The 17,934-nt window shown below is 56.1% G+C and overlaps 1 protein-coding gene across 1 annotated transcript in view; it reads left to right on the forward strand.

The window, feature by feature from the left end:
- Window positions 1-9,029: 9,029 nt before the first annotated feature.
- The window catches only part of LOC112125676 (alpha-2-macroglobulin-like protein 1), a gene marked incomplete at its 3' end in the record, with an annotated part of 25,981 nt that continues 17,076 nt past the window's right edge, over window positions 9,030-17,934 (forward strand). Inside the window, exons 1-2 of the mRNA XM_026646170.2 lie at window positions 9,030-9,351; window positions 10,260-10,369. Coding sequence (XP_026501955.2) covers window positions 9,270-9,351; window positions 10,260-10,369 — 192 coding nt within the window. The remainder of the gene's footprint in view (window positions 9,352-10,259; window positions 10,370-17,934) is intronic.

Consider the following 17,934-nt stretch of genomic DNA (forward strand, 5'->3'; position numbering starts at 1 on the left):
GCAGGTACTTTCCAATCTCATCGACACTGACAGTGCAACGTGTCGATAGCTCTTTTATGAGTTGGAAGTAGCGGAAAGTAGAAGTTTGAATATCCCTGGAAAAAACTGCTAGTTTCACAACAAATGCTTTCCAGGCTTCATAAAGATCCAGAACTGTTTGCCCTGCACCCTGGAGACAGAGGTTGAGTTCGTTTAGGTGAGCAGTGATATCAGTTAGAAACATGAGCTTACACAGCCATTTGTCATCATCCAGTTTGGGGTAGTTTTGTTCTTTTTCCAACAAAAAGGCCTTGATTGCATCAAAACAGTTTACAAAGCGCACCAAAACCTTGCCACGACTTAGCCACCGAATGTTGCTGTGAAGTGGGATGTCGTTATAAGCACTGTCCATCTCTTCTAGCAGTGCTTGAAATTGTGAGTCAAAGCAGATCGAGCAACAAGGAAATTCACAATTCGCACCACTGTATTCATCACATTATTAAGCTCTGAATTAGAAATTTTTGCACACAGGTTTTCTTGATGGATGATACAGTGAAATTTGACTGTCGGATGGCCAATTTGATCTTCAAGTAACTTTACAAATCCCTTCTGTTTTCCGACCATGGCAAGAGCCACATCTGTTGTCACACAAAATATTTTTCTGATGTCAATGCCTCGTTCTTCAAAATGGTTTACAAAACTTTCCAGTATATCTTCCCCCTTTGTTGTGCCATGCAGGGGTTTTAGGCAACAAAGTTCCTCTTGGATTTCATCGGAAGCACAATATCTTGCAACAGTTGCCAAACGTGGAACGTCGTTTATATCCACGCTCTCATCAACTGCAACACTAAACACTGCTGTGTCTTTCAATGCAGTTGTCTGTTTTTCCTTAATGTTTTCTGCCATTTCACTTATGCATCTCTCAACTGTTCTGGCAGAGATGGGCAGTTCTTTTATTCTAGATGTAAGCAGAGTCAGGATGAGCTCTACCCTGACATCTGGTGGTGAATTATGGCTAGTGTGGAAAATAACTTCAGGGGCTGAACTTGTTTGCATAGGCACACCCACCCCGCCTAGCATGAGCCCACGGCAGGCCAAAATGGTCACTTTGGCTGCTGTGGGATCCCCAGTTTCTCTGTTATTGGGGCAGGAGAAATAAAGTGTTCTTCGAGTGATTGCTCATGTGTATTCCACTATAGGCGTGTGTGCTTGCCACATGCACCGGTGCCGGAAGTTTTTCCCTTAGCAGTACCTGTAGTGGGGGAGCACCACTGTGACCCCTGGAGTGGCACCGACATATCGCGCCATAAAGGGGGCTGTGTGCTCCCCCCACCCTCAGTTCCTTCTTGCCGCTAGTGAAGGTAGTTGGAACTTGCTCCAGCTTAGCTGCAGCTCTTCTAGCCTTAGTGGTACTCAGTTCATTGAACTCTTTCCTTTTTGAACTTCTCTGACAAGCGCCTGGCTCGGGGCATGCCCCATGGCCCAGGCTTCAAGTCGTGCGACTCCTGTTGCAACTCTATGCCCAGAAGCGACCCACACAATCAGTGTCTTCGCTGTCTGGGCAAGTCTCACTTAGTGAGAATTGTAAGATTTGTCGCTCCTTCAAGCTGCGGACAAAGAAGGAGCGAGACATCTGACTTCAAGCGCTTTTAATGGAGTAGGCATTGGCCCCAGCACCAGCGCGTCGAGCCGACACCGTGCCAGGCTCCGCATCTTCGGTGCGTGCCAAAGCGCCGCAGGTGCGACGTGCCTAGTCTGCTCCCGGTACCGCATCCTCGGTATGCAGTGAGGCGCCGTCGACGTCCTGGCACCGCTCCCCAGCTAAGAAGTAAGGGAAGTCTCAGTGACGCCGGGAGAAGGAGAGAGGGGAGGCTAGACCCGAGTTGGGCAGCCCGCAATCCCCATCGGGACAGAGACCTCTGACTCAGGCTGAGCAGAGTAGTCCGGTCCCATCCGCACAAGCCTCACCAGAGGTACGCATGCCTTCGACGCCGGAGGCAGCTCGGGCTGCGTGGGCCATCCTGACGCTTCCAGTGCCGGGACCGCCACCACAGTCGGGGCCCTGGTCCCATGGAAAGCCGCCGTTGAGCTCCCATCAGCCCTCCCTGGAGGTTTCGGAGGTCGAGGCACCCTCCCGGGTCGAGGTGCAGGCGAGAGCCCCGTGCCGCACGTCTACTCCGCGTCTGGATTCGTCGCTCAACGGATCCCACTCCTCCACTCTTGAACGACGCGCGGTGGAGACAAGAAACGGCGCCGTTCCTCTTCGAGCTGCTCCGAGAGGAACAGGCCTCGGTACCAACGGCACCGGTGCTCGCACTCTGGCGCCCGCCGTCGCAGAGGCCGCGCCTGGAGCGAGTCCCGAGAGTCCCCGGCACCGTGGCGCCGTGGCCACAGGCGCCACAGGGAGTCCAGGGATACTTCCTCGGACATTTACTTGTCGACCTCTTCCAGGAAGTCTCTGGGCAGGAGACGTCAAGACAGAGACTGCTCCAGTCACTCCTTCGGCACCGTGCGCTCGTCGAGGACTTCGGCATCGGCGTGCAGCTGTCTCTCTGTGAGCCGCACCGTGCCGCAAGTCCAACCTGTCCTGCCGCCACCCGAAGCACCTCAGTTCCAGGCCGTGCCCTGGCAGGGACAATGGTGCCAGTAGGCACCGTGGCTGCAGGTGCCTGCCCAGTTGGGACCACGCTCCGTGGCGGGAGCCTCTCACGGCCGCCCTGCGTCACCTCCTTGGCACCGGGATCAAGCCGTGGGCGCTGAACCCCTGGCACCGTCTGCAGCACCGGACGACGTGGAGCCCGTGGTGCCGGCGGCGGCCGAATGCACCTTCCCTCCACGTCTTCGACAAGGGGAGATCCGGTTGCGGTGCCGCCTCCCTCGTCCCAGGAGGACTTTAAAGACCACCAAGAGCTGCTTCGGAGGGTGGCAGCCAACCTCGAGCTCCGGGCCGAGGAGATGGAGGAGCCCTCCGACACACTCTTCAATGTCCTCGCCTCCTCGGTACCGGGGCGTGTGGCACTCCCGTTCCATCAGGGAGTTGCCAATATTACCGCTGGCCTTTGGCAGACCCCGGCCTCTCTTGGGCCTATTTCCAAGGCTGAGAGGAAGTACTTTGTCCCCACGAGGGGTCTGGAGTACCTGTATACCCATCCCGCTCCAAATTCTCTGATGGTAGAGTCGGTCCACCACCGTGAGAGGAATGGCCAGCCCGCACCCACGCCAAAGGACAAGGACGCTCGCAGACTTGATACCTTTGGTAAGAAGGTTTATTCGTCGGCAAGTTTCCAACTTAGCGTGGCCAACCATCAGGCACTCCTCAGCCGTTACGAGTTTAACCTTTGGGGATCCCTCCCCAAATTTGAGCCCCTCCTCCCAGACAAAGAGGCGAAGGAGTTTCGGGCGCTGGTCGAGGAGGGCGCGACAGCGGCCAAAGCTGCACTCAAGGCAGCTTCTGATGCGGCGGACACAGCAGCTCACTCAATGGCCTCTGCTGTCTCCATGAGGCGTGCATCATGGCTCTCACTTTCGGGGCTGTCCTCGGAATCCCAGGCCATCATGCAGGACCTGCCCTTTGATGGCAAGGCCCTGTTCGCGGACCAGACAGACACCCGTCTGCACAGGATGAAGGACTCCCACACCACCTTGCAGACCCTAGGCCTGTATGTCCCGCCTGCCAAGGACAAGCACAGGCCTTAGCCCCCTGCTCCACAAGCTAGGGGCAGGTATGAGCCCCTGCCTAAGAGGCAGAGGGACCAAAGGCACCGGTCTCAACGCCAATCCTGCTCGGCCCAACGGTCTGGGGCTTCAAAGGCCAAGCGGCAGGGCAAACGGGGTTTTTGACTCGTTGAGGGGGGTCACCGAGCCTGTTGCCGGTGCACCCCCCACCCAGTTAATAAAGTTGCCTTTTTTGAACTGTTTATCGGCCTTTCGACTGCAGTGGTCACATATAACATCGGACCAATGGGTTCTCAGCACCATCTCCCAAGGTTACAAACTGCAGTTTGTGTCAACCCCTCCCAACTGCCCCCCGTCCGGACAGCCGTCCGGGGTCCCGGAGCATGCCCTCCTCCTCCACCAGGAGGTAGAGCGCCTCCTCTCTCTGGGAGCGGTGGAAAGGGTACCTCGGGAATACCAGGGCAGGGGTTTTTACTCCAAGTATTTCTTCATCCCCAAGGCGAAGGCCAGGCTTCGGCCCATCCTCGACCTGCGGAATCTCAACCAGTTCTTGGTGCTTTGCAAATTCTGCATGGTGTCCCTGGCCTCTATTATTCCCTCCCTAGACCAGGGGATTGATTTACAGCGCTGGACCTCCAGGATGCGTACTTTCACATTTTCGAGGGTCACAGGTGCTTCCTCCGTTTCCTAGTGGGTCAGGACCACTACCAGTTCACGGTCCTCCCCTTTGGCCTTTCTACTGCCCCCAGGGTCTTTCCCCTAATAGGCAAGGTCCTCCAGAAGGTGAAATCAGACGGGGCGAGGGTTATCCTCATAGCCCCAGATTGGGCCTGTCAACATTGGTACGGGACCCTACTGCAACTCTTAGCGGCCCCGCCTTGCAGGCTGCCGCTCCTCCCGGACCTCCTCTCCCAGGAGGAGGGTTGTCTCCTCCATCCCAACCTAGCCGTGCTTCACCTGACAGCGTGGCTTCTCTGTGGCTGACCGAGGAGGAACGCAGGTATTCTGTGGAGGTGAGATTGGTCCTGCTGGAGAGTAGGAAGCCCTCAACGCATCAAACCTACCTCGCTAAGGTTCTCTATGTGGGCAAGGGAAAGAGGTTCCTCTCCCTCTTCCGCGTCTATCCAGCTTGTCCTCGATTACCTCCTGTCCCTTAGGACCCAAGGGCTGGCGCCCTCCTCCATCAGGGTGCACCTGGCGGCCATTTCGGCCTTCCACCCTCCAGTGACGGGACAGTCCGTGTTCTCCCACCACATGACTTCCAGGTTTTTGAGGGGTTTGGACAGGGCATTCCCTTACGCTAGACCCTGGTTCCTCCTTGGGATCTGAACCTGGTGCTGTCATGCCTCACGGGGCCTCCCTTTGAGCCATTAGCCACATGTTCATGGTCCCACCTCTCCTGGAAGGTGGCGTTCCTTGTGGCTATCACCTCAGCCTGCCGGGTCTCCGAGCTTAGGGCGTTGACTTCTGAACCGCCCTATACGGTATTCCATAAGGACAAGGTTCATCTCTGCCCTCACCCCGCCTTTTTGCCGAAGGTAGTCTCGGCTTTCCACATGGATCAGGATATTTTCCTCCCGATCCTCTGTCCTAAGCCCCATTCCTCCAATGAGGAACGTCGCCTGCACATGTTAGACATGCGCAGAGCGCTGGCCTTTTACCTAGACAGGACCAGGCCTTTCAGGAAGTCCCCCCAGCTTTTTATTGCTTCGGCCAAGCGCATGAGGGGATGCCCAGTTTCTACCCAGCGGATCTCCCGCTGGATCACTTAGTGCATTCGCACCTGTTATGACCTGGCAGGGGTTCCCCCGCCTCCTACTGTGAAGGCGCATTCGACGAGAGCCCAGGCCTCGTCTGCGGCCTATGTGGCTCATGTCCCTATTCAGAACATCTGTAGGGCTGCTATGTGGTCCTCTGTCCACACTTCCTCATCACACTATGCGATCGTCTCCCAAGCAAGGGATGATGCCAGGTTTGGTAGGGCGGTGCTCCGCCCATGTAACCCTTAAGAATTTATCTTTAACTCCTACCCGCCTCCATCAGGAGTAGCTTGGAGTCACTTATAGTCGAATACACATGAGCAATCCCTCGAAGAAGAAAGGACAGTTACCTGTTCTGTAACTGGCGTTCTTCGAGATGTGTTGCTCAGGTGTATTCCACGTCTCACCCTCCTTCCCCACTGTTGGAGTTGTCTGGCAAGAAGGAACTGAGGGTGGGGGGAGCACGCAGCCCCCTTTATGGTGCGATATGTCGGCGCCACTCCAGAGGTCACAGCGGTGCTCCCCCACTACGAGTACTGCTAAGGGAAAAACTTCCGGCACCGGTGCACGTGGCGAGCATGCACACCTATAGTGGAATACACCTGAGCAACACATCTCGAAGAACGCCAGTTACGGAACAGGTAACTGTCTTTTGTTACCCTGATTATGTGAATCAAGGACAATGAAACTGTTTTATGACAGAGGGTCTCACCATCACCTAAGTAGCACTCGCTAGACAAGGGACATGGGTTCCAAAACCCAGTGAATTGAGAGAGGTTGGGGGCAGGTATTTGTACCTGGTGGTGTGGGCCCTTTTTGTGAGCCTGAAACAACAATTGCACCTTCTCCTCTCTCCACTGTTGAATGTCAGAGCTAACTTTGATTCCATTAGGAGTCTACTTACAGGCTGCTGAGCTGAATTCACTTTGGGCCAATGGTGCACCAGCACTGGGGCTCCCCTACTACAAGCTGAAATCACAAAAGCGCTAAAGTTACTAAGAGCTGAGATCACTGAGTTCTGTGTTACCTAGTGGGGGAGCCTGAAGCTATATTGCTAAGCAGCTGGCGGAGCAGTTTGCAGAGACGGCTGGAGGAGCGGCTGGCAGAGCGGAGCAGTTTGTGGGATGGTTGGAGCGGCCCACAGAACGGCGAGAGGAGAGGAGCTGCGGAGATGCAGAGCTGAGCAGTTTGTGGGGACGGATGGAGTGGCCCACGGGATGGCGAGCTGAGCAGTTTGCGGGGACAGTTGGAGCGGCCCACGGAACGGCAAGCGGAGCGGAGCAGTTTGTGGGGACGGCTGGAGGAGTAGAGTGGAGCGGAGCGGCTGGTAGAGTGGAACAGTTTGTGGGGCGGCAGGAGCGGCGCATGGGACGGCTGGTGGAGTGGAGCGACTCGTGGTGAAAGCTGCAGCGGAACCCCACGGAGAGGCGGGCAGTCGGCCTCGGACCACGTAAGGTGCCCCTTAACACCCTACGCGCCCCCTTCTTCCCCCCCCCCATTTCCACCCAGACTGCGGGGGGTAAAACCCTGCAGGTAAACTTTTGAACTCTGGGGCTGCACTGACCGGGGCAGAGACTTTTGGGGTGTTGGACTTTTGGGACTTTGGGTGATTCTTGGGTTGCTGAACTCAAGAGACTTTTGGGGTGTTGGACTTTGGGGACTCTGGGTGATTTTTGCGTTGCTGGATTCAAGAACCAAAGGGAAAGGACACGGCCCAATTTGCTGGGGTGGGTCTTTGCTCACGGTTTGGTCTATGAACTCTAGTTGTGTTTTCCCAATTTAATGCTGATGTCGTTTACCTCATGTTATTAAACATTTTCTGCTACACCGAGACTCCGTGCTTGCGAGAGGGGAAGTATTGCCTCTTGTGTAAGATTTTCTCAGGTCACTGGGTGGAGGCTCAAGCTGGTTTTGCGTTACGTTGTTGGGAGGGGACCCCTATGTATTGAACCCGGCCCTTGCTGCTATCAACTCGGCTGGCAGAAGGGTTACATAGATATGATTGTATCTTTATTTGGCAAATCATTGAACAAAATCTCCAAACTGCTGAGAAAAACTTCTTTTATATCTTCCCCATCTGTAAACGGCTTTCCGTTTTTTTGCAATGCACTGTGCAATCTTGTAACTTCCTTCTGTCGCTTGATTTTTTCTTACACTTAAGCTTTTAAAAGCACTGCTTTGCTTCTCATAGGCTGCTACTGCCTTTTAGTTTGATTCAGTCTTGTCTGCTTCATCAAGAAAGGTTTTCTCGTGCTTCATTTCAAAATGTCGTTGAATACTTGATGTGCGACACACAACACTTTCAGAACAGAAAGCACAAATAGCACCGCGCTTCTTTTCAATAAATCCAGATGTGTCTGTCCAAGCAGGCCGAAATGATCGGACATCTAGCTTCGCTTTCTTAGGAGCTGCCATTTTGTCAAATGTTCCCTTCAACTCTCAGTGGGGAAAAAAATGGTGATAGAAGGCAGGCTTAAGGTCAAACATAGTGTGGTCTGAGATAAGCAATTTTAAGATGGGGGTGCTGAGTTGCACCCCCTCTTGCCTGGTGTGCAACCCTCACTGTCCCAGGCTGGGGACAGCGGGCCACAGCGGGGAGGCTGCAGAGGACTGATCCAAGGCCAGGAGCAGAGCCCAGGGTGGCCTGCTGGGACTCCCGGCCGGAAAGCAGGCTGAGCAAGGCTGGAGATCCAGACGCGGCTGCAGGAGGTCAGTGGCTGGAACCCAAGATTGGCAGCTGAGGTGAGTGGAGCTGGTGGCTGGTAGGCCTGAGCAGGGCTGGAGGCCTGGACCCGGTCTGCGAGGGAGCCTGCAATGGGAAGCAAGGTGAGTGGAGCTGCGGCGGTGGGGACCCCTGCTGGGGAGGGGCCAGCAGCCGGAACCCCAGAGCAGCGACTGAGCGGCTCAGCCCCCCGCCACTCTGGGGTTTCTGCCCCTGGCTCCTTCCAGCTGAGGTCTCAGCCCCCTGCCAGCCTGGGGTTCCTTCCCCCAGGCCAGCAGCGGGTGCTGAGTTGCACTGGCGGTGGACCCCGGCTGGCAGGAGCTGGCAGTGGGAACCCCAGAGCGGTGGCGGACTGAGCCGCTCAGCCCGCGCCGCGTGCCATGAAAAATCGGCTTGCGTGCCACCTTTGGCATGCATGCCGTAGGTTGCCGAACCCTGGTGTAGACGCTCGGCTGGAGCCTGGGCTCCGAGACCCTCCCCCCTCCCTGGGTCTAGAGCCTGGACCCGACCGTCAATCTGCAGCACAAGTGGGGTCAGCAGGGCTGGGCTCTGAGACTCGCGGCCGCAGGGTGTTTCTGCTGGAGCCGTACTCAGAGGGACTTGCAAGCACCTGTGGCAGAGCAGGGACTTGCCCCCAGGTCTCTCCAGACCTAGGCTAGTGCCCCAGGTTACGGGGCCGCCCTTCCTCATCAGCAGCTCTCGTTAGGCAGGGGCAATGGAACGATACAGATCTCCCCGAATGCTCTCAGTCCCTGGGGGGCTAGGGGGTGATTGGAATTAGCCAGCGTTACCACGACGATGGGGGACAAGCACCAGGGGATCTGTGGTTGGCACGAGTGGCCAGGGCCTGTTTTACGTCTCATCCCACCCACAGCAGTTCCAGCTGCACAGCGCCCCCTAGCGCCGTGCTGGGGTACTGGTGTCAGGGCTGACTCTGAGGTGAGAGCGCCCCCTGCTGCTGACTTCAGCACCCAGGTTTTCTTTGAGTGTCTCCCGGCCCAGCACTGACCAGGCCAAGCCCGATTAGAGACCTGCTGAGCTGACACCTGCGGGGCCTGGTGCAGAGCTGCTGCTAATGGGCTGTGATTCTCTCCCTCCAGACTGACAGCAACGGCTGCTTTTCCACAGAGGTGATGACGGCTCCCTTCAACCTGACCTACTCTGGCTACGACATGAGCCTCCAGGCCAAGGCGTCTCTCGTGGAGGAGGGGACAGGTGGGACTGAAATCAAGCACACATGCACACCCCCAGGCAGCCCCCAGCACTAAACCCCCAGGGGCAGAGGGGGCTCACTTGCACATGTGGTAATGTCGTTTGTAGCCCAGCTGCTTTAGAGATGGGCCCAGAGGTAGCGTTGGGGGGTTGGATCTGGGGTTCTGGTTCAGCCTATCACTGGGATCGATCCCTCATGAGGAGTTCAGACCTGGGCACATTCATGCAAAGACTAAACACCCTCCCGCGAGTGGCCTCTGCCTGTGGACTGAGCTGGCAGAGTGGAGTGAAGGCCCAGCCTGTGTCGCTGGGCCCTGAATCGGCCTCAGTGACGTTAGCGCTTAGCGTTCGAAACTGCAAGTGCTAATCGCTTAGCAACGAACCCAGATAACTCCACATTTAACCCAGAAGAATCCTGATTTCTAGAGCGGCCGACACCCATTTGGCTGAAAACTGTAACAGTGGGATGGCTACAACGTTACCCTCGGGTGCTGACATCAGCGATGGCGAAGTGGCTGGAGGAGAGCGGGTCCAGAATGGCAACGGGTCACTGGGCACTTCTGAAAACGGCCCTTTCTGGGGGCAGGCCCTGTGCCGAGAGGCCTGTGTGCGGGGTCAGCTCTGGGGCCGTTCAGTAAGGAGCTCTCTGCTGGGGAAAGGGCCGCAGAACCAGGAGACTCTGCTGGCAAATGTCAAGTGGCTGGTTTGGGATTAAGCCCCAGGGGAAGGTGGATCTAAATTTTCTAGTTTCCAGATTCCCCAGGAAAATCCTTCTTTGACCCCAGCCGAACCTCCCAAATTCTCCCCTAAATCACACCCTCCCATTGTTATGGAGAGAAATCTGGGACATAGCCTGAACTCCGGTGTCGCTCCTGGCACCTTCCTCCTATCGTCCCTCCCTCTCCTGCTAGGGGTGGAGCTCAATGTGACCAAGAGCTGTGACATCATGTCTGAAATCGCTACAGTGACCTTTGAGGATGCTGATGATACCTACAAGGCTGGATTCCCCTACACTGGCAAGGTAACGGGATTACCGGTGTGACAGAGCTGGCTTATCCCTTCTGTACCACACTGTAACCTCCATTGATGTTGACTGCTTGCCGGATGTGCTGCACTTCAGGTGCCCCGTGCACTGGAGATCGGATGCTTTAGCTGTGCTCTCCATGTCCTCAAGCCCCCTCTTACCGAGGGCACAATGGGGGTTGAGCAACCAGCCAATCCTCAGTTCCTTCTCATGGCCCCTGGCTGAGAGACAGACCCAGCAGCAGTGTCCGGTCTCCGGCTCCACTGAAGTTTTTCTCTTCATGTTTTGTAAATAGTAATTTTTGATAGTTAATCATTGTTACTGGAGATAGTGGCTTAGTTAGTTTAGCTGAACTCCCCTGTTGTAGGGAGGATTTCAGTCGTAGACTCCCTCTCCTCGGAGCAAAGAATGTCGGCCATACATACAGGGTGGGGGAGTCTAGCCTGGGAAGCAGGGACTCTCAAAAAGATTTGGGGGTCGTGGTGGATAATCAGCTGAACATGAGCTCCCAGTACGACGCTATGGCCAAAATCGCTAATGCGATTCTGGGATGTATAAACAGGGGACTCTTGAGTTGGAGTAAGCACGTTCTGTTACCTTTATATTTTTCACTTCTGTGTCCACTGCTGGAACACCGTGTCCAGTTCCAGTGCCCACAATTCAACAAGGATATTGATAAATTGAAGAGGGTTCGGAGAAGAGCCCCAAGAATCGTGAAAGAATTAGACAAGATGCCTTATAGTGATAGACTCAAAGAGCTCGATCTATTTAGTTTAAGAAAGAGAAGGTTAAAGGGTGACTTGGTTACAATTTGTAAATATCGGGGAACAAATATCCAATCTAGCAGAGAAAGGTCGAACACGATCCAACGGCTGGAAGTTGAAGCTAGACGAATTGAAACTGGAAATAAGGTGTAAATGTTTTATAATGAGGGTAATTAACCAACACTTTACTGAGGTTCGTGGTGGATTCTCCATCCCTGACCATGTGTAAATGAAGACGGGATGTTCTTCTAACAGGTCGGCTCTGGGAATTATTTTGGGGCAGGTCTCTGGCCTAAGCTAGGCAGGAGGTCAGACTGGATGATCACAATGGTCCCTTCTGGCCTTGCACTCTATGAATCCTGTTGCGGGTGGGGTAGGGCTCTGAGGTGAGCAGTTGATGTCTTCTCCAGATACAGGAGGGTTTTGCCCCCAGGATTTAAATTATGTTCCTCATGTGGGTCTGCCATGCCCGGAACGACAGACACTCTAAGTGTCTGTATTGTCTGGGTTCACAGACACGCGGTAGAGAGCAGTGCAGGGACTTCAGAGCCCTCCCCAAACGGGCTGTGAAATCCAGGGAGACTAGACTGAAGGGATTTCTCCTGGAGAAGTCTAGGAGGCCAGGCTCAGTCCCTGAAGAGATGCTGGATCCTCCTAGGACCGATCACCCTTGTGTAAAAAGTACCCTGGCAGCCGTCTCTTCCGCCTCTAAGGCTGTGCCTGCCCCGGTTAGCGACCTAGAGTGTGATGGACGCCATCCTGCCAAGGAGCACGGGAGTAGATCTCCTCCTCAGGTGCCTGCTATGTCACCTCTTTCTGTGTCACTTAAGGGCAGCTCGAGGCCAATCCCTGGTCCCTCTGGCGCCCAGAGAGAAGGAGTCCTGAGTCCTTGGTTCAGCTGCTGGCTCATCCCTTGGCGCCCAGAGAGGATTTCACTTGGTGGTGGCCTCTCAGCACCACTGCTTGCGGCACAGTCATTGCTGCTGGTGCTGCTGCGGGTGCTTTCGGCACCACTGTTTGCCGCACCGACGCATCATGCCCAGAGCTCTCGCCTTCATTGCACCAGGTGCCGCTCTCCTCAGTGCCTCTGCTACCCGCACCTGTGGCCCGGACGTCCCATTTCCTGCACTCAGCATCCATCGCACGGGTCCTTCCGCGCCGCTGCTGACAGTGCTGGATCTCGTTTCGCGTCCCGCACCGACAGGCACAGCACCAGGCAATTGGACCATTTCTGAACTCCCAGACGCCTTTTGTTGGCTCCTTGAGGCGCAATAGGGGAGATTTTAAAGGCCCCAGTAAGAAAGGCCACATCTAGCTTTCAGGGTTACTGGCCTAGTGGCCCTCCGCTGGACCCTCTCCAATTTGTCCGCATCCTTTATGTATTGGGGGGCACAAAACTGGACGTAATACTCCCGATGTGTCTTCACCAGTGCTGAATAGAGGGGAATGATCACATCCCTCGATCTCCTGGCAATGCTCCTACTAATACAGCCCAAAATCCCGTTGGCCTTCATGGCAACAAGGGCACACTGTTGACTCATATACAGCTTCTCGTCCACTGTAAGCCCTAGGTCCTTTTCTGCAGAACTGCTGCCTAGCCACTCGGTCCCCAGCCTGTAGCAGTGCATGGGATTCTTCCATCCTAAGTGCAGGACTCTGCACTTGTCCTTGTTGAACCTGCAGGGGACTGGACTCGATGACCTCTCGAGGTCCCTTCCAGTCCTAGAATCTATGAATCTATGAAAAAAACCTCATCAGATTTCTTTTGGCCCAATCCTCCAATTTGTCTAGGTCCCTCTGTATCCTATCCCTACCCTCCAGCAATGCCATCCTCCAGATCATTAATGAAGATATTGAACAAAACTGGCCCTAGGACAGACCCTTGGGACTGACCCCTTACTTGTAGTAAGGCTTTTGACATCCTCATAAGCAAACTAGGGAAACGTGGTCTACATCGGGGTTCTCAACCTTTTCCTTTCTGAGCCCCCCCCCCCCCCCCAACATGCTGTAAAAACTCCACAGCCCACCTGTGCCACAGCAACTGGTTTTCTGCATATAAAAGCCAGGGCTGGCGTGAAGGGGTAGGAAGCAGGGCAATTGCCCCATGTGGTGGGGCTTCAGCCCTCTGCCCTGGGCCCCAGCATGTCTAACACTGGCCCCAGTTGGTGGACCCCCTGAAACTTGCTCACGGCCCCCCAGGAAGCCCTGGCCCCCAGGTTGAAAATCACTGATCTAAATGAAATTACTGTAACTGGTTGAAACCCCATACTCAAGGGGTAGTTATCAGTAGTTTGCAGCACTCTGGGAAGACGTGTCTAGTGGGGTCCCACAGGGGTCAGTCCTGGGTCCGGTACTACTCAGTATTGTCATTAAAGACTTGGACAATGGAATGGAGAGTGTGCTTCTAAAATGTGTGGGTGACCCCAAGCAGAGAGGGGTTCCTAGCACTTTGGAGGACAGGATTAGAATTCATAACGACTTTGACAAACTAGAGAATTGGTCTGAAATCAACAAGTTGAAATTAATTAAAGCCCAGTGTGAGGTACTACATTTAAGAAGGAGAAATCAAATGAACAGCTACAAAATGAGGAACACCTGGCCAGGTGATAGTGCCACTGGAAAGGATCTGGGAGTAATAGCCCCCAGTCCTCTGAGCGTCGCCGGTAGTGTCCGGCCCCTTCTCCTCTGGGCACTCACAGAATTATCAGGTCTGCTGCTCCCAAAGGACCAGTTCACCACAGCTTACTAGTTATATCTTAGATCCCAGCTCCCAAGGGAGGCATGCAGGGTGCAGGCACAACCAATGGACACTGGTGGCTAATGCATTCAGATCTCCGGTGCATGGGGCATACGCAGACCAGAAGTGGAGCACATATAGACACCAGATCTCAAAGAACTCTAGTTACTAACAGGTAAGTACCTTCCCATTGTATTATGTGCTGTGCACACGCCTAAATTTACCCAAGGCAGATTATCATATTGTATTCTCGACAGGTGCCCAGCCTAGAAAAGGTGCGTGATACTTTGTTAAGGACTATCATGGAGAAGATCTCAAGATGGCAATCTAGCGCCATCAATTTTGATTGTCTCTCACTTACTGGCCCACCCCCACAGAACAATGTTTTTTCTACACAAGGGCCCGCAGGTGCAGTGAGCACGTCTGGGGGAGGAGGAAGGAGTTTTCCAGCTGAGCACATAGCAGAAGGGTCCAGAGAGGCTCTACTTAAGAAGGGGCACTCTCTGTGCAGCCGTGCCGACCATCACCACATGGCAGAAGGACTGGCGGGAGACAGACAAGGCGGGAGGGATTCTGCCCAGTGGCGTAGCCAGGGTTGCAGCCGAGGAGGAGCGGCGGAGAAAAAAGGTGCCGGTCCTTCGGTGGCATTTTGGCAGCCCTGCGCATGCGCCGAAATGCCGCCGAAAGACGGAGCGGCGCATGCGCAGGGCCACCCCGCTTCCCCATCCGGAGCGCTGTCCGGGGCACCGAGACCCCCGGCCACGCTCTCAGGGCCGGAGTCCCGGCCGGAGCGCCGGGAGCCCGCGGCCCCACTGTGCCGGCTGGAGCGCCGGGAGCCAGCCCACGGCCCCGTTCCGCCGGCCGCCCGGAGCGCCGGGAACCAGCCCGCGGCCCCGTTCCGCAGGCACCACTTTTGGGGAATGTGGTCAGGGGAAGCGGCCGCTTCCCCTGAACCCCGCTAGCTACGCTACTGATTCTGCCCAGCCTGAACTGTTGACAAACCCCAGAGTCAGAGGCAGGGTGAGATCAGACTAGAGAAGGGTGCTCATCAGGACATTTGTTCTTTGGCAAAGATCTGTAACTCTTGAGCCGTCTAAGTGACTGTGGTTTAGAAATTCCTTTGTTAACCCCGGGTTACTTGCTTGCCTACCACATTGTCCCTAAGGGGTTAATCTTAAAGCCCAGCGTGGCCACAGCCCAGATGGGACTCAGAGAGAATGTGTGTAAGCAAAGCAACGAGGCTGGGAGATCTGAGGCCCTGGTTCTTCTTCGAGTGATTGCTCATGTGTATTCCACTATAGGTGTGTGTGCTCGCCACGTGCACCGGTGCCGGAAGTTTTTCCCTTAGCAGTACCTGTAGTGGGGGAGCACCGCTGCGACCCCTGGAGTGGCGCCGACATATCGCGCCATAAAGGGGGCTGCGTGCTCCCCCCACCCTCAGTTCCTTCTTGCCGCCAGTGAAGGTAGTCGGAACTTGCTCCAGCCTTGGCTGCAGCATCGATAGCTTAGTGGTATCCAGTTTCACTGAACTTTCCTTGCTGAACTTTTCTTCCGCTAGTGCCTGGCTCGGGGCATGCCCCGTGGCCCAGGCTTCAAGTCGTGCAACTCTTGTCGCAACTTTATGCCCAGAAGCGATCCACACACTCAGTGTCTTCTCTGTCTGGGCGAGGCTCACGTTAGTAAGCGTTATAGGATTTGCCGCTCCTTCAAGCCTCGGACTAAGCGGAAGCGTGAGATCTGACACCGCGCTTTGCTAATGGAGTCGGCATTGGCACCGGCACCGGCGCGTCGACCTGACTCCGCGCCCGGCACCGCATCTTCGGTGCACAGCGAGGCACTGTCGTCAACTCGGCACCGCTCCCCCAGTAAGAAGCAAGGGAAGACTCAGCGGCGTTGAGAGAAGGAGAGGGGTGAGGCCAGACCCGAGTTGGGCAGCCCACGATCCCCATCGGGACAGAGACCTCCGACTTGCGCTGAGCGGAGTAGTCCGGTCCCGTCTGCGTGAGCCTCGCCTGAAGTGCGCATGCCTTCGACGCTAGAGGCAGCGTAGGCCGCGCATGACATCCTAGCCCTTCTGGTGCCGGAAGCGCCACCTCAGTGGGGCCCCCGGTCCCGTGGAAAGCTGTCTTTGAGCGCCCGTCAGCCCTCCCCGGAGGTATCAGAGGTCGAGGTACCTTCCAGGGTCGAGGTGCCGAGCAGAGGCCCGCGTCGTATGTCAACTCCGCGTGCCGGCTCTTCTGCGAGCGAGTCCTGCCCCTCCGGTTCCAAGCGCCGTAGAGGAGGTGACAAGAGAGGACGCCGTTCCTCCTCGAGTCAGTCCGAGAGAAACAGGTCCCGACGCCATCGGCACTGGCGCTCCTATTCTAGTGCCCGCTGTCACAGAGGTCGTGCTCTGAGTCCGTCCCAAGAGTCCCCGGCACCGAAGCGCCGTGGCCACAGGCGCCGTCGGGAGTCCAGAGACAGCTCCTCAGACATCTACCTGTCTACGTCATCCAGGTCGAAGTCTCGGGGCAGGAGCCGTCACGACAGAGACCGCTCCAGCCGTTCCTACGGCACCGTGCGCTCCTCCAGGACTTCGGCATCAGCGCGCAGCCGTCTCTCCCTGGGCCGCACCGCACCGCAGGAGCAGCCAGCTCTGCCTGCGCCCCAGGCGTCCCAGTTCCAGGCCGTTCCCTGGCAAGGACAATGGTGCCAGTGGGCACCATGGCCTCAGGCACCCTCACAGCCGGGACCTCGCTCCGTGGCGGGAGCCTCTCAGGGCCGCCTTGCGTCGCCTGCCCGGGACCGGGATGGGGCCGTGGGTGCTGAACAACCGGCACCGACCCCGGGACATGACCCGGATATCGAGCCCACAATGCCGTCGGTGGCAGACGGTACCGCACCATCTACTTCTTCGGCGCCGGGCGATGCAGTTGCGGTACCGCCTCCCTCTTCTCAAGAGGACTTCAAGGCGCACCAAGAGCTGCTTAGGAGGGTGGCAGCGAATCTCGAGCTCCGGGCCGAGGAGATGGAGGAGCCCTCCGACACACTCTTTAATGTCCTTGCCTCCTCGGTACTGGGGCGTGCGGCCCTCCCTTCCATCAGGGGGTGGCCAATATCACCACCAGCCTCTGGCAGACCCCGGCCTCTCTTGGCCCCATTTCCAAGAAGTCCGAAAGGAAGTATTTAGTCCCTGCAAGGGGTCACAAATACCTTTACACCCACCCGGCCCCGAACTCTTTGGTGGTAGAGTCAGTCCACCACCATGAGCAGAACTGCCAGCCTGCGCCCACGCCAAAGGACAAGGACGCTCGGAGACTTGACACCTTTGGTAAAAAGATTTATTTGTCTGCCAGTTTCCAGCTCAGAGTGGCCAATCACCAGGCACTGCTGAGCCGTTATGAGTTTAATCTGTGGGGATCCCTCCCCAAGTTCGAACCCCTTCTTCAAGACAAGGACAGAAAGGAGTTCTGAGCTCTGGTCGAAGAGGGCGCGGCGGCGGCCAAAGCAGCTCTCCAGGCGGCTTCGGACGCAGCAGACACAGCCGCTTGGTCAATGGCTTCGGCGGTCTCCATGCGAAGGGAGTCATGGATGTCACTTTCGGGGCTGTCCGTGGAGTCCCAGTCGATAATGCAGGACCTGCCCTTTGATGGCAACGCGTTGTTTGCGGACCAGACAGATTCCCATCTGCATGGGATGAAGGACTCCCGCATCACCCTGCAGATGCTGGGCATCTATGTCCCGCCTTCTAAGGACAAGCCCAGGCCTCAAACCTCTGCTCCTCTGGCTCGGGGAAGATACGAACCCCCGCCTAAGAGTCAGAGGGACCAAAGGCGTTGGTCCCAACGCCAATCCCATTCGGCCCCTAGGCCTGGGCCCTCGAAGGCCAAGAGGCCGGGAAAACGGCGTTTTTGACTCATTGAGGGGGGTCACCAGGCCTGTTGCCAGTGTACCCACCCCCCAGTTAATAAAGTTGTGTTTTATCAACCGTTTATCGGCCTTCCGATTGCAATGGTCCCGTATAATGTCGGACCCATGGGTCCTCAGCACAATCTCCCAAGGGTACAGGTTGCAGTTTGTTT

This window comes from Terrapene carolina, unplaced genomic scaffold, assembly GCF_002925995.2.
Source record: "Terrapene carolina triunguis isolate 2854851 unplaced genomic scaffold, T_m_triunguis-2.0 Scaffold34265, whole genome shotgun sequence".
Taxonomy (NCBI): domain Eukaryota; kingdom Metazoa; phylum Chordata; order Testudines; family Emydidae; genus Terrapene; species Terrapene triunguis.